Below are 22,065 nucleotides of genomic sequence, written 5' to 3'. Positions count from 1 at the left end.
ATTTTGATGCCATATCATTTTGCTGGATAATGACACCTAACATTAATCATGATTGTGCTTCAAATAGAAAAATACTATCTCTATCCACTTCTTTTTTTCTCTTCAATTCTTATCAACTAAGTTTTTTTCAACTGCTCACCTTCTCTGACTTCTTGAATAATCAAACTATAATGTGAATAAATCAATTTATTAACAATTTCTTCGACCAAATCAATTTATTGCCTAGTTTAGCACAATAAACTAGAGGGGATTTTAATAATCTCAAGAAAATAAAAAAACTTTTAATAGTTCTTAAAAAGGGCAATATTTTTATTAATTTTCTTGTTTTCACCGGTCCTTATTTCTTATTTAAATTAAAGGTTCTTGGTTGAAAAAGCAATCACCCGTGATGACAGCAAAAGAATCATAACAAAAACAAAAACCCAAACTCAATTTACTTTTTTTCCAAGAAGTAAATATGCAGTTCTTTTTTAGTAATAAACTAGAAAGCTGTCCCTATTTAAAGCGAACCCTTTAGGAAAAAATTCTATTTTTTTCTTGATAAAGATAGTGTTAAGAGGCTTGAAAAAAGGTGCAAGTTACCAAAAGGGGTTCTTGTTTTTCTGCTAATCTTTCTTTATTCGTCCTTTTTGTTGAAAATTTGTGTATATCTTGCACAAAAACAAGATTAGACATAGTGGGGTTTTCAGTTTTTGTGTGGAAAGTCATTTAGAGCAGTTTTCTTGATAAAAGTGGTAAAGGTACCAGCTTTATCAAATATATAAACCCCCCCCCACCCCCCCCCCCCCCCCAAAAAAAAAAAAAAAGGAAGGGGATGGAGATGATTAATTATCAGTTTGGAAGGAGTTCTTATCAGGATTCATTGAAAGTTCTTGAGGCTGATATTCAGTATGCTAATACTCTGTAAGCTTTTCCTTCACCTATATTTTTTGTATGTTTTATGATTTTTTTTTTTTGTTTTCATCTTTGTTTTGTTGCTTGAATAATAAAGACCATGTTTTTGCTATTATGTAATTGGAGGGAGATAATAATTGTACCTGTTTAATTTGGGGTTTGTATTATCCTTTTTTGGTTGACAAAGTAATAATTTGCCTTTTTTAGCTACAGAAGTGGTTTAACTATTTGTTGATATCAGCTTTATTACTTTTATTTTTTTGGATTAAGGAAGCTTAATTATTTATATGGTTTCGTTAAAAAGAATAAGTCTTCATGATTGTTAGTGTTTACTTTCCCTTCGCTGTTTGGTCATTTATGGTGTTGTAACAGCTGATGGAATTGGGATTTACAATGTACCAGTCTCTGTTTACTTGTAGCATTTGAAGCACACTTAATATCAAATCGTTGCTCATTTTTCCATTTTTGTCTTTGTTTTTTGTGCCAATGGGATTTCTTGTTTCTGTCCAAGAATTCATTTGGTCTTGAACTAATATGCTGGCTTGCAGGGCTGCTGCAATTCCAAGAGAAAAGGGTGGAGCACGTCTTCAAATGAAACTGGCCTACAATGGATTGGCTCCTGTGTTTCTGTTTTTGCTCCGTTGGTTAGATGGTTCCTGCACATGTCTGCTTCCTGGATATCTGAATTTCTTTCATGTCCTCATTTACAAGGTTTCATCCTTAACTTTTCTTTCCCTTTACTTCTTTTCGCAACAAGTCGTAAATTCTATTTTATGGAAGGGCTATGCATTAGAATAGTCAATAGGTGTGTTCCCTTGTGTAAGTCGAGGCCACTTGCCAAATCGTGAAACTCCAATTATCCACTTGCCAAATCATGAAACTCCAATTAGCTTCTGAATTTATAGAATATCCAGTGTTTTTCTTTCCCCACTTTATTGGTGATAACGATGATCATAGTTGCACAATCTAGTTTTTTGTCATTTTTCTAACAATCCCTCTCCTTTGGCAGGTGCATACAGATGGGAGACCAAGAATATCTAGACATGGAAGAAGAGCAACTATTAGCGACTTTTATGGTTAGTCCTTAGTCGCTCGTTCTCGTATTTATGTAACAAAATTTTACCCATTTTAGGGGTGGGTAACCAGTACTGCTCAATTTTTTTTTACCCATTTTACGAATAGGTTCCTTGCCTTGATTGTGCTTAACCAGTACACTTAATAATGACAAAATTACAGGCATTATACTGCCATCACTGCAGCAGCTACATTCTAACTTGGTGGAGCTGGACGATTGTAAAGCTGTAAATCATGGCATAGAAAGTTCTCAGGAGAAAGTGAAAGGAGACTCTAAATTTTCCAACTTCGAAGCTGAGAGAGAAGATGAATGCGGAATATGCTTAGAGCCTTGTAACAAAATGGTCTTACCAAATTGCTGCCATGCTATGTGCATTAATTGCTACCGTGATTGGTATACCTCCTACATTTCCTTAAAAAAAATACATCATACCTACATTCTCTCTCTATTCATGTCTTTCATTATTTTGAGAACAATATTGCTTTCTCAACTTTGCAGGAATACTAGATCAGAGTCCTGCCCCTTTTGTCGTGGTAATTTGAAGAGAGTTAAGTCAAGAGACTTATGGGTCCTCACCTGCAATGATGAAGTTGTTGATCCTGAGACTGTTACCAAAGAGGATTTATTGCATTTCTATCTATATGTTAACAGCCTGCCTAAGGATTCTCCTGATGCACTGTTCTTGATGTATTATGAATACCTAATATGACATAAAGTATTTGAGATAAGTAGTGTACAGATAGAGAAAGCAAACCTTCAAATGTACATAATTCTGGTGGGAGAAATTCTCCTAAATTTCACAGAGAAATAACCACCTCCATGATTGTTTTTGTGGCGGTATTTATGCCAGCTTCATGATCAATATCAGATTTTTATTTCCAAAATTATGTCCCAAAGCTCCTTATTTAGAATTTTGCATCAATTACATACATTATATCACCATTGATGGTGCATAGCCTTTACTTTTGCTGAATTGCAAGTTATACCGTCTTTTATTTTGCTAGAGCTTTATAAGGATGTGCTATGCGCAGCAGATATGGACATTATTTAAAAACATTTTTGGTGTTGACTGGGTGATGTCACAGAATGCCAAATGCTTATTAGCAGATTGGCAATACGGACTTGACAAAAGACCAAAGCAAGTTTGGAAGACCATCATATGGACCATTTTGCTAAATGATGTTTTAATGGGAAAAAGCAGCATTCTCTTTTGTGAAGTACAAATGTATACAAAGCTTGCAATTTTGGTGTATGAGCAATTGGCTGGAGTGTCCAGCCTATTTACAGGTAAGACTGCTAAAAGCTGTGAAAGTCTCAACAAAGGAAGAGTATCCTTCCAGTCCATTATATTACCACATATATAAACTCATACATGACGATACATGTGCATCACAAAGCAGCTTGGTGATATTTATTGTACTCCACAAAGGTTGTCTATGTACTATTGATAAATAAGGTAATCTGCCTACTGTAAAGTTTCAACATTCCTATTATTAGCTCGCTCTCTTGATTGGTAGGTCCGGAGCGGTATTATTTACTAGGTTACATGTAGTGCAATCTACATGCCACTCTTACTTTTGACCAGCTCACTAAAAGATGGTTGACAGAAGCCTTGATTGAGGAAAAGATCAGTGACTTTCTGATTCATCGCTTCTGAAAGATGGATACCATCCCAGCTGATGAATTTGCTCGGATTGTTACATTTAACGGTGCCAGGTGAGCCACACAATGAATGCAGGTTGAAGTTCAATGGTCCTTCTACAGCTCCACAGCAAGGTTTGAAAGCTTCCTCAAATTGGTACTTTTGTAAGTTCATCTTAATTGTTAGATATGCATTCCAGTAGTCAGCATATAAGATATGACAATTAGGATATAATCTACGGAATTTTTCCAATCTCCTTTGCAGGATCTGGTTGTGGACCATTACTGCTGCGTTGACAGCTGCTGCACATCCCATATGATCAAGAGCAGCTTTCACCGGACATAATGATATATGTAGTGGAAGGCATCCTATTGGTGGTAAGCCTTGCACTACAATGTACTTTGCTCCGCTTTGCAGCACTGCCTATACATTTAACATTGTCTACTTAGCATTGCCGTGATACTACTACTCCCTCCGTCCCAAAAAGATTGTCTTAGTTTGACTTGTCACAGAGTTTAAGAGTTTAAGAAATAAAGGAAGACTTTTGAAATGTGTGGTTCAAAACAAGCCTTAGATATTTGTGTGGCTGTAAATCATCTCATAAAGTTAAATTGTTTCTAAATATAGAAAGGTGTCAATCTTTTTGGGACAGACTAAAAAGGAAAGGAAGACAATCTTTTTGGGACAGAGGGGGTAGTTTGTTTGGCCAAACTTCCAGGAAACTAAAAGTGGTTATTCTTAAAAAAACAAGAGAGCTTATTCTAGAATGTTAAGGTGTTTGGCCAAGATTCTGAGAAAAAGTAAATGTTTTGAAGTAGTAGTAAAAACTTTTTTTTCTGTTGTGAGGTAGAAGACGGGAAAGTTAGCTTCTTAAGAGTAGAAGCAAAAGTGTTTAATTTTTTCCGAGACAAAAATACCTTTACCAAAAGTTCATCAAACTATCTCCACAGTATAAACATAAACTTAGCTCATGCATTTTCAACAAGACAAATATATGCGACCAAAGTCTTATAAACTTGTTCCCTCTCTGTGTGCTCTTAGTTTTTACTTAATTAAATGAAATTGAAAATTTTAATTAAGGTCTCTCAAAATAAATATTGCAAATCATTTGTCTATTTATACAATTGTAAATTCTTTTCATATCTTTCTTCATAATTTGACACTCAAAAGCTCTTTTGAAAAGATTTGCCAAACAAAGATTGTTTCTATAAAAACTAACAAAAGCGTCTTTTTCAAATGATTTGGCAAACACAAAAAGGGCAGCCCGGTGCACTAAGCTCCCGCTATGCGCGAGGTCCGGGATTTGGCAAACACAAACTGTTCCAAAAATACTTTTTCTAAGACTTCATTGACAAAAACACTTTTCAACGTAAGTAGAATCTTGGAAGCTTGACCAAAGAGGTTTAATACTAATTGTCATAAATAGTAGTATTATGTTAGAGCTTTTATGGGGACATTTAAGTTGTTTTTCATGTGCATACCTCGATTAGCCTGCTGACTTGTTGGACGGACTGCTGTGTGAGCCAACGTGTGGATAGAGAGGACCCTTGTATACGAGCATAGTCACTAACGCCAACAGAGCCTATCCAGAAGAGCGCATTCTCCAATTCAGTTTTGCAACTTTTACCATTGTTATCTGTACATCCCATTTGCTGCTTCAACTTATTGAACCAATCAATCTGAGTTTGAAAGTTCAAGGGTATTCCTTTCCAGAATAGGCTAGTAAGTTTTTGAGTTAAAAAATCCTGTTTGGGGAGAATTGTTGATCCGGCTATTGCAAAATTGGCCCCATTTGTGAAATTTACTGAGGTGCTTTGAAAGGGTGGTAAATGTGGTAGCTTAAGAGCATCACAGAGAAAATCTACCATCAAATGCCCATCACATAAACCATTGTTCGATTTTTCTGAACTGCTCGATGTGCGAGTGAAATTTTCCTTGAGACCACCCACTAAATTAGCATTTCCTGTATCAGTGTAGGAGTCTCCAAAAGCATAGACCTTGTGGAAGCATCCTATAAAGTTATTATGCCGGGTGGAAGTGTCATGGCTGTTGTTATTAAGAGGGGAAGAGTTACCTGTTATAAAAATAAAATAACAGGACTTCAGAAAAAGAAAAGATTTGAGGCGTGAAAACAGCTTTCTGAAAGAGATATTGTCCGTATACTATGTTGGATATACATACAAGTCACTACAGGATACAACAAAGACTACAAAATAACTTGCAACTATTCAGAGGAGGCATGTACTTAAAAGTTCAACGGTATTCAGAATAGTCATAGTATGTTCTATCAAATAATAACCTGGATTTAAATTTTAATTAAAGCTCAAAATTTAATTAAACTGAATAAATACCAAGCTTTTTAGGGTGTTGTTGGTATGACGGAAATCTTTTTTTTTTTCCCCGAAAAGTGATGAAAATATTTTCTAGTGTGAGTGTGGAAAAAAACATTTATTAAGGATTGATGGTAACATTTGCGAACCGGATAGTGTTTTCCTGGAAAAGATTGGTAGTAAAATTTGCGAACCGGATAGTGTTTTCCTGGAATTTTGCATATTAAAGATTGATAATAATGTCTGAGTGATGGTTACTGAGTGATGGTTAAAGCAATGATATAAAATTAAGAGCTGAGATAATTGCGAAGGAAATGACTTCCGCCAAAAAGTGATGGAAGGCATTTTTCTCCTTTTGGTATAAAATGTTTCCCTTACAATAATATTTTCTGGCAGCTAAACTCTAGAAAAAAGACTTATCTTCAGAAAACGTTTGTTTAAACTATTTTCAGTCATACCAAAAAGTATAAGTTTCATATTCATATTTGCCTTCTGATGTCTGACAATCTCGTGTCATATATATTGCAAACTATCTAACAATGACCAGGGGAAGAATTACCAGGCTTGGTCGGAACTTCATTGCTGCTGTTATGAGCACCGGGCTTGGTGGGAACTTCATGGCTGCTGTTATGTGCAGGGGAAGGATTACCGGGCTTGGTGGGAACTTCATGGCTGCTGTTATGTGCCGGGGAAGAATTACCGGGCTTGGTGGGAACTTCATGGCTGCTGTTGTGTGCAGGGGAAGAATTACCGGGCTTGGTGGGAACTTCATGGCTGCTGTTATGTGCAGGGGCAGAATTACTGGGCTTGGTGGGAATTTCTTGGCTGCTGTTAAGTGCGGGGGGAGAATTACGGGCCTTGGTGGGAATCTTTTCATGGCTATTGTTATGAGCAGTGGCACAATCACAAGTAGGATTTTCATGGTGCTTGTAGTGAGCATATGAAAATGAGAAAAATAGGCAGAAACAGAAGAAAAGGGTAAGACTAGGGGAATGTGGGAAGAACATATTGGACATAGTTGATTTTTTTTTTCTTTTTTCGGGTACTAAGTTTGTGTTATTCTTTCCTTTTTTGTATTTTTTGGTTCTAAGTTGGTGTTATTCAAAGGAGGTCTGCTAGCAAGAAAGCTATTTATAGTAATCCAGTTTTAATCTATTGGAGTTAAGAGGCTATTTTTGTAGAGAGCCTCCTTAGTTTTAGGAAATCACAGGTATTCATTCCTTGAGGCACTAGAGACCAACAAACCACAACCAAATGTTTTTGGAGGATATTATAAACCTGAGTTAAACTAGGATCTCAGTCACAAAATACCACCACTTTTCTCGAGCATAAGTAGGTGAATAACCGAAAGATGAAGAGCATAAGTAAGTATATTGTTGGCCAAAATCGTGGCATGTATAATTTGAAGAATTTCCCTTGATTGGTTGATTGATGTATGGAACTGGAAGTATAAATTGAGGATATTCTGAAAAAGAATATAAAATGTAAAGATATCGTAGGTCGCATTTTTTCTTGGACTACACAATTAATTAAAACTGCCATGCTAGTGCGGATTATATTTGTAGTTTTATTCCTGGATTAATGCATATGCGGTCCTTTAAATTTGTCAATTTTTTTTTTCATTTTGACACTTCAATTAAGTGTTGTTCGTATTGAACTCCTGAACTCGTCCTCAAGTGTGTCTATCAAACACAATTTGATTTACATAGTATTCCATCTTTAATGTAGCAGCAATTAAGAGGGAAAAAAATGAGTAGCTCTTAATTAAGCTAGTAGTGGAAGAGCAGAAACTGACACATCCGTGACTAAAATATTACTCCACCTTCATTTCCGTAATTTAATTTCTGCTTCTAATAAAAATTAGATTTAAGGAATTTGATAGACACACTTGAAGACGAGATCAGGAGTTCAATAGGAATAACACTTAGTTGAGATACCAAAATGAAAAAAAGAGACAAATTTAGGGGGCCGCATATGCATTAAGCCTTTATTCCTTGTCATGTCAAATATTCATATTATATGGGAATGTTAACGTTGAACTACTTACCCTCAAACTCAAACAGGGCGGAGCCACCCTATAGTAAGACCACCCGTTGCCGGAAAATTATATCGAGTGTATAGGTCATATACTGTATTTTGTGGATATATATTATATATTGAACACCTTTCGCACAATCAAACGGAGCAATTCAATGGAAAAGAATGTTCAAATTTCATCTCATCTCGCAGGTTCGATCCACCACTATAAAGCATTTTCGTTCACATTTTGAATTTAAAACATATGGAGGCCCTATGGGATTTCGTCAAGTAGGATCCAAGGAGGCAAATATATATGGACAATATCTTCTTTACTTCATTTTCTGTTAAGTATTTTCTAAAATATTAAAGTATAATAACAAAGGTAAATTTATATTTGTGATTTAGTTTAATGCAGGCTATAATTGTAATAAAGATGGTTATTTTCATGATTTCATTAATATATTAATTACTGTTAAGTTTTATGTATATACCTGAAAATATCTCAACTAAATTTATAAAAAAAAATATTTCTAAATTTATTAATTTTTTTTCCTCACGCGTAGGGCTAATAGTTTTATAAGTTTTATTTAAAATAAGTCTGTTTCATTTGCTTTTTAATTACTTCAAAAAGTTTGTTTAAAATCTCACCGTCTCCACCTGTTAAACGCTATCGAAGATGGTTCCTGTGTCGTTCCTCTCTGTTTCTTTTTTTTTTAGTAGGCGTTTGGACATGCAGTTTGAAACCATGAGATGAAACTAGTGTTTGGACATGCATTTCATCTCATGGTTTCAAAAAAATTGAAAAACAAATTGACCCATAATTTTATATTTTGTAAAAAAAGACCCATCAGTTGGTAGATATCTTTAACAATTACTCTCACCGACCATTTACCAACCTCATTAACTTCCACCAACCTTTATTTATGTCTACCTTTATTTATTTCTACCAACCTCATTACTATTCATGTTAACTTTTCGTTTTTATTGAACTAAAGTTTGATCAATTGGTATTATATTTTTTAGAAAGGCCTTCTAGTAGCGTATTAATTTTATTATGAACTATGACTTGCTCATTTGGTAAGATTGTATAAGAATTGAGAATGTTTTGATAGTTTTCACAACTTGTGGGGGTTTTATGTCTATAAGAGAAAATATAACTTAAGATATCCAAATTGCATGTCCAAACATGATTTCAAACCATGTCCAAACGGATCCTTATTCTCTTTTGTTACCTTCCAACTTTTTTTTTTCTTACTTGTGTCTGGTGATTTTCTTTGCTCAACGAAAAATTTCATCGAAAAACCAAAATTCATTTTGAAGTTAGTGATGGATTATGCTTTGAAGACAAACTACAATGCAAAGCCACAAAGCTAATTATGATGCAATTCGATTTAAATTTTTTCGGTACACCCACTCATGAAAAAAAATACTTTATAATTTTGAACATTCTTAGTCAGATTCTGACTCAAAGGGCCTGTTTCCCTATTTGGTGTCATGTATAAAGTAAAATAATCCAGGTGTAAAGTTCATCATTCATAATTTCAGCGAAGGTACTGAAAGTTGTCAATAATGAAAGGTGCTTTGAGCTGACTGTGAAAGAAAAGGAGATTAAGAGGGGAATTGGTATTAAATGCCAAGTCAAGGGTATAAAATTTATTTTGTTTGAAATAAAATTTTTAATTATAGTGTAATAACTATTAATTCAACCAATCAAACATTCACAAAAATATAATCTCTACGTATAGTCCCTCCATTCCTATATGATTGAATTTTTTGAGTGTGGAACACCCTTTAAGAATTCTAATTAATAGCATTAGTGAAATGGATAGAAAGGTTACCGGATGTGCTTAGCTGGGGCTATTTATCATATATGGTTAGAACGGAATTCTCCTGTATTTCAAGAAGGACAAATGGAGGAAAAAGCTATGGTGCGACAGGACTTTTATGAATTTCTATCCTTGAGCTAATAGCAATGTATAGATAGGATAGTTTTGATGTTTTAATTTTGTTTTCGACAGGTTTGAGACTTAATGTTCAACCTGTCGAAGAGTTTTGTCGTATACAGCTTTATTTGGTAAATAATATACATTAGTTACCAAAAAAAAAAATGGTCGTTTGACTATGACTTAGTCTTTATCCAAAATTTTCTTAAATATTGAAATAGTGAGTGTTGGATACAGGGGCGGAGCCACACCTATTCAAGGGTGGTCATATGAACACCCTTCGTCGGAAAAAATTATCGAATGCCTATATTAAATATAGAACTTTGTGGATATATACTAGTAATGAACAACCTTGACATAGAAAAGAAGGATAGCCCAGCGGCTAAGGGTGTGCAAATTCTCGCTGAAGATGCGAGTTCGAATCCCGGCTATGTGTTTTCTTCATGAGCTATTTTTTTTTCCTCACACATCCCCTGTCCTAAAATATGAACACCCTTGATGAAATTTCTGGCTCCACCCCTGGTTGGATATGGAAATACTATTAAAAAGAAGACTAACTTTGAAAAAAAAAAAATTAATAACCTCTTGGATTTTGAACAATTCACTTATTTTGGACGAAAGAAAAAATTTCAAAAATTCACTTATTTTGAAATGGAGGAGGTAATCATTAATAATCCCGACATTATAATCTATACAATTGCATAACTTGTCTCTTAAACAAAAGTGTACACTTTGTGTGTGGGACTGTTCAACTTATACACTCTCATAACATTTTTTTTTTGATATTCTTTAGATATTTGATTATAACTTATATAATATGTTAATCTACACTATGACTCTCATACTTTGTCCCTTACACATCTTTCAAATTTGTACCAATTCTTGCTATTGTTTTATTCCTTTACAAAAGGTAAGTAATAATAATAAAAATATTTCACCAATAGTAATTATTATCATATACAAAAGATTTTAATCCAGAGTAGAATTCTACTGCCTTTTTTCATACTGTCTATCATGCTTTTATAATATTTTGCCATTGTTCTTGTGACGAGGGTCTACCAGAAACAACCTCACTACCTCTTAAGGTAGAGGTAAGGTCTGCATACACTCTACACTCTCAAGATCTTACTTTGTGAAATTACACTGAGTATGTTGTTGTTGTTGTAGTAGAATTCTAGAAGCTAACCCTCTGTTTGGATGGTTGTTTCCCGTGGTTCATTAATGTACAGTATGGTATGGTACAGTATGGTGTTGTATTGTATTGTATTAATGAAAATAATGTCTGGACAGACTGTATCATTTGTTGTGGTTTAATAACATTTGTATTGTTTGGTTTGACTGTATGGTGTTGTATAATAACTTGTAAGTTTACTAAAATACCCTTAACTTCTAATTAGAAATTAATTTATATATATTAATAAAACTCAGGTAAAGAATAAAATAGGAACTTTAAAAAATAAGTAGGTAGTGGGTGGGGGTGGTGGAGGGGGTGGGTGGTGTGAGATGAGTGGTTGTGGGATGAGAGTGGGGGTAGCGGGTAGTAGGGTGGGGTTGGGTGAGGGGTAGTGGGTGGGGGTGGTAGAGGGGTGGGTGGTGTGGGATGAAGGTGGGGGTAAGTTGTTGGCGGTGGTGAGGGGTAGTGGGTGGTGGGGGTGGGTGGCAGAGAAGTGGGGTAGTTGGAGGTGGGGGGTGAGTGGTGGGGTGGGGTGAATGGTGGAGGGTGGGGTATAATGGAGAAATGAAATACGTAACCACGAAAAAATCACCAAATCCGTGGTTTCAAAAATTGGGACTTTTCATGGTTATATAGTCATGGAACGAACCACGGGTTTACAACACCATACCACATAATTTTAAAAATAATGAAAACAAACATGGTTTAATAAAAAATCATACATTAATGAACCATGGGAAACCACCATCCAAACAAGGGGGTAAGATTAGGTATTTTCATGGGTCAAGATAAGGTATCATCATGGGTTTATTTGGGCCGCTGATTTATGATAGATTAATTTTAGCATAACTCATCATCAAAATCACCCTTCCCAAAACTCATTAAAATTCGAGCAGGTTACATGTGTTTGGGCTAGTGTTATCACCCTAGTCGAGACTATCAACTAATTATTGACTTTTCGAAGAATAATATTATAAAGTCGAAGCGCAAGAAGAATACCATCAAAGAGCATCATCTTGTAAACTTGAAATGTTCCTCTGGCTCATTAATAAAAAGTCTTGCTAGTTGATTAGAGGAGGCTTTATGTCTAGCCCTAAGTCTATATTGAGGACCATGTGCCCACTGTGGATCAATCAATATATTGAAAATAAAGGGTTATACATTCTTTTCCCTCGCAACTTGCATATATTTTCTTTTTTCAAACCCTAAATAGACGGGCAACCTTTTTATATCAAAACTTATTTGAATCTTAGCGAAAACACTCTATTTTGTTGACGTGCCTAACACATTTTTACCAACAAAATGAGCGTGTGAATAAGATAAAAATTTGTGTCTAAGGCTTCATTAAATCACTATGGGTCCAGACATAATCTTCTTTTTATTTTTTCTGAAAATATGTCGTATTCTTCTCCTTTTCAAATAAAGGAGCCACCACCTTCTCCCACCATCTCTCATTCACTTATTCGCCACCTCTCAGACTTATGACACTCTTTCTCCCACAAAAGTAAATAAAAAGACAAGCAAACAACTCCTTCCTTTAGTTCCTTACTCCTTAATTCAGTTACTAAGTCACCTTCAACAAAATTTCAGTTAAAAAATTCGTCAACCATAGTCTGTTATTGCGACCCTTCTTTATTTTCTTAAACGCCTCATCATTTTATTCCACTAATTCACTATCATCTGGGGTTAGTTATATAAAAAATCATCGAACTTATAGTTTAATAATAATTGTCGGAGATCATCAAACTAATATCTTTTTTACATCAAACAGATTCAATATATATATATATATATATATATATATATATATATATATATATATATAACGTTGAACTAAAACTAATGCTAAGTGGCAAGGGGTTTGGAAAAGATGACGTGAATTTCTTTTTTAGTGTTTTTTTATTTTTTTATTTTATTTTTTTATTTTATCCTTCTATTCTTGATGATGCATAAATATATACTTCAATTTTGGAAAATCTAGTCCATAAAAATTTGGACTCAATTCAAGAAATTTGGCACAAATACTCATTAATTATTTAAGTCCAAGTATGTTGATTCTACGAAAAGGTCACTTCATCTATATATAATATAAAGCTAGGCGTCACTTCATCTATATATAATATAAAGCTAGGCATAGACAAGGTGATGTGACATCTCTCTATGACCACCATTGGTATTTTTCTTTTTTCTCCTTTTTTTGGCCTTTCTCTAATTTTTAATTGGCTTTTTCTCCTATTTTTTTAATGTATCTTTATAACAGCATTAATTGGCTCAATAATTAATACTCCACTTCTTCCTTTCAGATATATGATACAGTAGAATTCTAATCCTTTTTTGCAGCAATAAGATAACGGAACCAGCATAAAATGACTACTTATTGCAATTAAATTCTCAATGTTCAGATTGATGAAAGGAAAAAATTCAAGAATAACAGTTACTATATTTATATTAAGTTGCACGTTATTTTCTTTATGATAAAAAACTGCACAGTAGTGAATCTTTATGGTAGCAAAGCAAAAGGCTATTGATATACGAAACTGCAGAATTTGAATGACTCTTATTCATAATAACTAAGGAAAATTCCAAAAGTCTTTATAAATATTCATGATTTCTACTTACACGCCAAAACTGGCTTTTTTGACCGACCACTTCATGATTCATGAAGATCTTCGTTGCTTGGCAACAAGATTCAATCGCAACAATGGCTAGAGAAGAAGAAACATGGGTGATGTTGTGGCCAAATATCTTTTCCTTTTCGTAAATCTTTGGGTAAGAGTGGAGAATTTCTTCTGAGAATGTTATAGATGATTATTGGAACTATATTTATAGAGAGGATGCCTAATTTGCAGATGATTCTTTGTTAAGTGATGCTTCAACTTATTCTTTGTTGAGTGATGCTTCAACTTTGGTTTGTTTCCATGGTGACGACCTGTGCGCATTAAAGCTTTCTGAAGATCAGTAGACTCCCAATCATCCGATACTATGTTTTGTCACGAGGTACTAGCCATCTGACATTTTTATTCTGTAACGACCCTCCCGTTCGTTATGGAAAATCTAGGATCACACTACCAAATAGAACGCTTCCAAGGGTAGAACGAGCTAATAGAAACTCAATGTAGAAGTCTAAGAACTGAAAACTTGGCTTGTTTGTGATTATTGTTTAACTGTATTGAGCCCATTGGGGGGTGACGTAGGAAATTAGACCTTTGTTGGGGATTCCGAGGCCACGGGTGAGTCCGTATGGTGTTTTTACATTAATGTGCATGTTTTGTTGTGTTTGTGAGGCCTCGGATGAAGTGTTGTGTGGTAGAGTGGAAAGTTGGTAAGAAAAACCGAGCTCACTAGTTTGGGTTGTCGCTGCGGCAAATAAAGTCCCTTTGCAGCCAGCCGGTGGTAGCGACGGACCCGTCGTTTCCGCGAGGAGGGGGGGGGGGGGGGGGGGGGAGAAAGGGACGTGTTCGCTATGGCGGACACCGGATGGCTGTAGCGCTTGCGCTATGGCATGTCCGTGCTTGCCACAGCGGAAGTGAGGATTTAGTGGAGGTCCGTTACAGCGGGCCCTTGCTCGCTATAGCGAGACCACTGCAGCAGACAGAACGACCGCCGCAGCGGTCGACGGGGATAGTAAGCCGTGTTTTTAAACACTTAGTCTGAATTCTTTATTCATAAAACTCCAACACAGTTTCCAATGAGCACCTAGGGTGGAATTCTAAGGCTAGGGCAAGAATATTCTTGAGAGGTAAGTCTCAACCCTTCCTTCCTTCATTACGCATTCATCTATAAAATTATCATCATTCTAATGGGTCTACAATGGTGAATTGAGACTAGTAACCCTAGAACTTAATAGACCTTTAATAGTTGGTGGATTATGAATATTATTATGTGACTGTCATCTAAAGGCTTGGGTTATCACTTTCTAATCAAGAATTGAACTGTTAGAGACATGAACTAAGTGAATTGAGACTTAGGGTTTCATAAAGATGGTAGCTTGACCATAGAAATTGCTTGTAAGAGATAACTTGAATGAATAACTTTATGAATTGAGAGTTTATGCTTGCTAAGGCCAATGTTAGAATGGTTTATACCTAGAAAGCATTCACCCATTAGAAAGGGGTAAAGTGGAAGGGTGTTCATTGAATTGTTATTGTTGACTAGAGTGTTGTGACTTATTTAGCATCTTCATTGTTAGACTTTGAACGTTCCGAGGCGTTACGGAAAGGAAAGGCTATAGCGGAATGATTCGCATTGTTCCACCTTTGCAGTTGAGTTAGGTTACGATTTACTTGAGTTAGACTTTGATTAGTTGATTGTATGTGTTATGAGATTGATAGGAGAAGGCATGACTAGTCTTCGGGCATAATGTGTGGTTGGAATTCATATATGCTATTGATTAAGTGATGATGTGGGCTAAATGTCATTATTCGATGTTTGGTGATCTATAATTTGATGACAATTGTGGCGAGAAGTTAATATGATCTTCTTGATGAAAACAATATACTACTTGATAATCGCTCATTAAAGTGATGTGACAATATATATATATATATATATATATATATATATATATATATATATATATATATATATATATATATATATATATATATATATATATATATATATATATATATATATATATATGAAAAGGTGCATTTGAAAGGGGGTGAGGATGTGACCTAGATTTTAGGCACATTTGGCAGGGGGTGAGGACATGGCCTAAGTTAAAGGCTCATGATACGAGATAAGATTTCGGAGCGAGGGTACATGGACACCATGGGTCCCCTGCAGGTCATAGCTATTTGGTAAAGACATCAATTAGCATGTATGTACATGAGTGATCAGTGACTGAGTAGTGAGAATGTTGTTGTGAGGTTTATTCTATTGCTTGGTTCCGTTGATTTGATTGTTAATATTATTGGTGGAATTGATTGTTAGTATTAGTGGTGGGTTTGATTTGTTAATATCATTAATTGACTTGGTGTTGGCTATCTGATTATGTGTTGTTGACTGATCTGTCTATTTTATTGATTTTATGATTCATACATGATACCAATCTTAGTCGGCCTATGATATCTACCGATACATAGTGTTTGTACTGATACTACCTTGTTGTATTCTTTTTGAGTGCAGATTGTGATCCAGAGACTGCTACTCGACCTCACATTTAGCTTGAGGCCATTTGCTGACAGATTGAGGGTGAGCTTCTATCCGTGCCAGGCCGCCCGAAGATCTTCCTTTATTTAATGACTATTTCCATTCCAGACATTGACATTTATTTATTTTAGATAGTATGGATTCCTTAGACGTGTTTTGGATTAGAGTCCTTGTATGGTGACTTTCGGATTTTGGGATTGTAATAGTTAGGACTTCAGCACTTACATTATTGTTCTATGACATGACTACTTTTGACTTAATCTTGCATTTAATTTATTGTGAACTGATTGAATTGACTAAGTAAAAAGAGTCCGGAGCCAAAATGACTTATTTTTGCAGCCATTAGACCAAAATAGGCTACCTTTTTTTTCATATATACCACAATGGGTATTTCGTTGGTTATCCAACGAAATACCCACACAAGGCACTGTTCATAGCCGGATTTTTTTGTTGCATTTCGCTACACTTGTAGCGAAATGCAACAATTTTTTTTTTTTTTTTGCATTTCGTGAGTTAATCAACGAAATGCAACAATTTTTTTTTTTGCATTTCGTGAATTAATAAACGAAATGCAACAATTTTTTATTTTTTTTTGCATTTCGTAAATAAAAAAACGAAATAGGAAATTATATATATATATATATATATATATATATATATATATATATATATTTGCATTTCGTGTATTAAAAAATGAAATAGGATAAAAAAAAAAATCGTTCATATAATAACGAAATTGGAAAATATATATATATATATATATTTTAATTTTTTTTTTGCATTTCGTTGGTATATCTGCGAAATAGTAAAAAAAAAAATTGTATTTCGTTTATTAAAAAACGAAATATCAAAATAAATTTTTTGTATTTTTGTATTTCGTTTATATAAAAAAATAGGAAAATAATTTTATTTTCATTTCGTTTATATAAAAACGAAATAGGAATATATATATATATATATATATATATATATATATATATATATATATATATATATATATATATATATATTTCATATACCAATGAAATAGGATAAATATATATATTTTTTTTGTATTTCATTTATATAAAAACGAAATAGGAAAATAATTATTTTTTTTCGTTTATATACCAATGAAATAGGAATACATATATATATATATATATATATATATATATTATTTCTTTTATTTTATTTGAAATATGATTTTTTTTTTATTTCATTCATATCAAAACGAAATTGGAAAATATATATATATATATATATATATATATATATATATATATATATATATATATATATATTTATTTATATTTATATTTTCCTATTTTTTTATATAAACAAAATACAAAAATACAAAAAAAATTATTTTCATATTTCGTTTTCAGATGAACGAAATAAAAAAAAAATTCTTATTTCGTTTTTTAATAAACAAAAAAACAAATAGTTGTAAAGTCAAGACATAACTTTATTTTGAATATAAATATAATTCTAAAAAATATAGGGAGAGAAAAACTAGTTGTAAAGTCGTCAAACTTTAGATGGTCATAACTTTGCGCTCGGACGTCCGTTTTACGCGTTTTTTTTTTTGAACTTGCGTATTTTTTCGAGATCTATGCGGACAAACTGCCACAAGGCGGTTTGGCCGAGCCGATTTTAAAAAAAATAGCTTTTATCCCATTCAATTTCAATTTTCCCTCAAATTGGCGTGGAATTTTCAGTTTTATTTACTTATAAGATGATGATACGCAATAGATTTCAACGTAAAAATCTCGGGGTAATGTAGCTGTGAATGTCAATTTCAGTTCTGCGGTTTCAATTTTTGAAAATAAAGCTGACTAATTTTCTCGACATATAAAGTTGACTAAAATAACCTTACAGTCAAACACTAAGTTTTTTCAAACAAAACTTACTTCGGCCACCTTTTCAACACTTAAAATGACGATCTGAACGTCTACGTATCCTTGATGTATTGGGCCTACATTACTGTACGCAGAAAAAAATATCAGGTTCTATATAAAATATTGACGTTTCGGAGTCTTGACACACGACTAATGATTGGTCAAGGTATGGAGAAAAAAACTAAGTGTTGCAAAAAATAAAGTTGGCCAATTTTTTTGTTTGGTACTGTTTCTATAACGCAGTATTTTACTGCGTTATAGAAAAAAAAATTTGGTACTGTTTTACTGCGTTATAGAATATATATATATATATATATATATATATTCCAATTTCATTTTGATATGAACGAAATATTTTTTTTTCATATTTCGTTTTTTAATAAACGAAATACAAAAAAGAAAAAATATACTATTTCGTTGATATACCAACGAAATGCAAATATATATATATATATATATATATATATATATTCCTATTTCATTGGTATATAAACGAAAAAAAATAATTATTTTCCTATTTCGTTTTTATATAAATGAAATACAAAAAATATATATATATTTATCCTATTTCATTGGTATATGAAATATATATATATATATATATATATATATATATATATATATATATATATATATATATGTATTCCTATTTCGTTTTTATATAAACGAAATGAAAATAAAATTATTTTCCTATTTTTTTTTATATAAACGAAATACAAAAATACAAAAAAAAAATATTTAAAAAACGAAATACATTTTTTTTTTTACTATTTCGCAGATATACCAACGAAATGCAAAAATAAAATAATATATATATATATTTTCCAATTTCGTTTTTATATGAATGAAATTAATTTTTTTTTTATCCTATTTCGTTTTTTAATACACGAAATGCAAAAAAAAATATATATATATATATATAATTTCCTATTTCGTTTTTTTATTCACGAAATGCAAAAAAAAAAAAAAAAAAATTGTTGCATTTCGCTACAAGTGTAGCGAAATGCAACAAAAAAATCCGGCTATGAACAGTGCCTTGTGTGGGTATTTCGTTGGTTACCCATTGTGGTATAAAAAAAAAAGGCAGCCAATTTTGGTCTAATGGCTGCAAAAATAAGCCATTTTGGCTCCGGACTCAAGTAAAAATGGACGTTAAATGAGTATATGGTTAAGCGTATTGGTTCGCCCACTAAGAGTTAGTGTGGGTGTCAATCATGACGGGTTGGGTCGTGACATATTCGATAACCAAGTGTAGAGAATTAAGTGACATATTCTTCTCAGCTCATATTTTTTCATTGGAATTGGATAGTGTTCATGTAAATACTTGTGAACGTGCTATACTTTATAGGGCAAAGGGTCAAATATATCCCTCTACTTTATTTTATTAGTTAAATTTATCCTCCATTAGCCAAAGTTTACAAATATACCCCTCTGTTAGCCAAAGTACACAAATATACCCCTCAGTGGATGGAAATTCCCAAATCGATTAAAATTACCCATTTAACTTTAAAAAACCCATACCCATCACTTTGACCCGACCCACAAAATTATTTCCCCCAACCCTATTACACATCACTGTACAAGGGTTGGTAAAAACTTGAGAGTAGAACCTCCCTGTCTGTGTAGCTTAGGAGTTGATTACAGTCAGGGATGGCAATGAGGTGGTGCGGTGCAGGTTTAAGCATGTGCAGGGCAGTGCGGGTGCGGGGCGGGCGGGTTGAAATTAGGAAAACATTATTTTTTGCGGGTGCGGGTTAGAGTTTAAATTTCTGTATTCGTATTTGCTTTGATCCGTTAAATGACACTTCAAAGGCAACTGAATGCCATTTTTTACTGACACGTATACTAACCTTATAAATAACACATAAGATTTACAAATAATCTTGATATAGTAGCTTAATTAACTAAGACAAGATTTCATTATCATTTCATGTCCAGATAGATATATCTAATTATCATTTTAAGAAGATTCTCTCCTAGTTAAAGTAAAGTCCATCTTATTTTAAATTAAGGGGCATCACTTTTCACTGAGTAAAAGTAAACTTGTACGTAATAAAATGGCATTACATATTATACATAGTAAAAATTCTTACGTATTCAATTTCTAAATTCTAAGTAAAAGGAACCTTTTACATTCCCTTCACTTTTCATCCCATCATTTCCCATTCACGAATATCAAAACCCAACAATAACTTCATTATGGTGGTCAGTGGGTGGTTACTGTCAAGTCCACTTATTCTTAAAAGGTTAGTGAGTTTAAAAACGTTTCAGGTAATGATTAGTGATCACCACATTGAAATTACACCCGCGGGTGGATGCGGGTTTGTGTGCGGGGCGGGTGGACGCGGTTTATAATTCTATGCGGGGCAGGGCAGGGCAGGGCGGGTTTTAACTTTGCGGTTTAAGATAGAACCCGCACCGCACCATCCCTAAATTTACAGACAAGAGCTACTGACAACATTATCTAATTTATCCATTTACATCTAAATAAAGATTAGGAACTCATACACTAATTTTCTTTTCCATGATAACGAATTACATATTACAAAATTGCTCAAAAATGAAAAACTAATAAAACTGTACACAAGAATCAAGTGGGGAAGCAACATATAGAAATCAAAGTGCACACAGCTCTCTCTCAAATATCGGGCATTGTGTTTTGAGTTTTTACTGAAGAGTTTTAAGGGGTAGAGGGGTATAATAGGGTGGGGGGAAATAATTTTGTGGGTCGGGTCGGGTCAAAGTGATGGGCATGGATTTTTTTTAAGTTAAATGGGTTATTTAAATCGGAAAAGGGCTAAATATACCCCTGAACTATTGAAAAAGGGCTAAATATAGCTCTCGTTATACTTTGAGGCCAAATATACCCCTACCGTTATACTTTGGGTACCAATATACCCTTCATTTTAACGGAGTACACGTGTCGTAATTCTATTGGCTTATTTTAACTATCTCCTAATAAATAAAAATTTTAATTAAAAGACCCATAACCCATACCCATACCCATATCCTAAAAGTGAGGTAAGCTCCATCAATGGTGGCTGCCGATCACCACTCTGTCGCCGTCGCCCGGCGTCGATCGTCGTGTATCTGAAAGCACCGTTTTGGAGCAAAGATTCCAACTCCGAATCTCAGACGGAGTCTCCGTCGGCGGTGTCGGATCCAAGAATTGAGAGTTGTATTGAACGGGAAACTGAAACCTTCATTAGACCCAACACCAATCGATGAAAAAAAAAAAGACCCAACACCAATCCTTGAATCTCACACTACCATGCAGAAACAATTTTACTGGAGCTCTAAGGAACCGAGACATAGGAAGTTATGTTTGATAGGGCCGAGATGCAAAACGTAATTAAAATACCTTGAATGTATTAATGCAATTCCTTTCTAAATGAAGTTATGTTTATGCATAACTTACAGTGGTTAGAGCTGAAAGTTAACTACCTGCTAGTTAACATATGCGTCTTACTTGAGATTTTATTCCAAACAACTATTGGACTTGATATTTGTGTTACCAATTTGTCTTCCTGACTACCTAATATCAAAACCTTCTTCTTGGCTGTAAATTTGTGATTTTGTATATTGACAGATGGACAGGGCTTCAATCTTAGGGGATGCAATCGAGTACTTAAAGGAGCTTCTACAGAAAATTAATGACCTGCATAATGAACTGGAGTCCACACCGCCTAGCTTTTCGTTGACCCAAACTAAAAGCTTGCCTCACTTTTAGGATATGGGTATGGGTACGGGTTATGGGTCTTTTAATTAAAATTTTTATTTATTAGGAGATAGTTAAAATAAGCCAATAGAATTACGACACGTGTATTCCGTTAAAATGAAGGGTATATTTGTACCCAAAGTATAACGGTAGGGGTATATTTGGCCTCAAAGTATAACGAGGGCTATATTTAGCCCTTTTTCAATAGTACAGGGGTATATTTAGCCCTTTTCCGT

General features: G+C 33.8%; 2 protein-coding genes across 2 annotated transcripts; one reads left to right on the top strand and one right to left on the bottom strand.

Moving 5' to 3' along the window:
• The first annotated feature begins 336 nt into the window (after nucleotides 1-336).
• On the top strand, nucleotides 337-2,853 carry LOC132641210 (E3 ubiquitin-protein ligase AIRP2-like). Its single transcript, XM_060358108.1, has 5 exons — nucleotides 337-903; nucleotides 1,443-1,605; nucleotides 1,904-1,970; nucleotides 2,131-2,362; nucleotides 2,468-2,853. Exons 1-5 carry the CDS (start codon nucleotides 815-817, stop codon nucleotides 2,676-2,678), a joined length of 762 nt encoding a protein of 253 aa, XP_060214091.1. The 5' UTR covers nucleotides 337-814; the 3' UTR covers nucleotides 2,679-2,853.
• A 422-nt stretch (nucleotides 2,854-3,275) lies between these two features.
• On the bottom strand, nucleotides 3,276-6,957 carry LOC132642095 (GDSL esterase/lipase At3g48460-like). The gene is made up of 3 exons (XM_060359374.1): nucleotides 6,501-6,957; nucleotides 5,093-5,685; nucleotides 3,276-4,034 (listed from the first exon to the last, which is right to left on the bottom strand). Exons 1-3 carry the CDS (start codon nucleotides 6,955-6,957, stop codon nucleotides 3,528-3,530), a joined length of 1,557 nt encoding a protein of 518 aa, XP_060215357.1. The 3' UTR covers nucleotides 3,276-3,527.
• Nucleotides 6,958-22,065: the final 15,108 nt, after the last annotated feature.

The sequence above is a fragment of the Lycium barbarum genome, chromosome 5, assembly GCF_019175385.1.
Source record: "Lycium barbarum isolate Lr01 chromosome 5, ASM1917538v2, whole genome shotgun sequence".
Classification (NCBI taxonomy): domain Eukaryota; kingdom Viridiplantae; phylum Streptophyta; class Magnoliopsida; order Solanales; family Solanaceae; genus Lycium; species Lycium barbarum.
The sequence above is the reverse complement of the archived record's forward strand: the minus strand, read 5'-3'. Positions and strand labels throughout refer to the sequence as shown.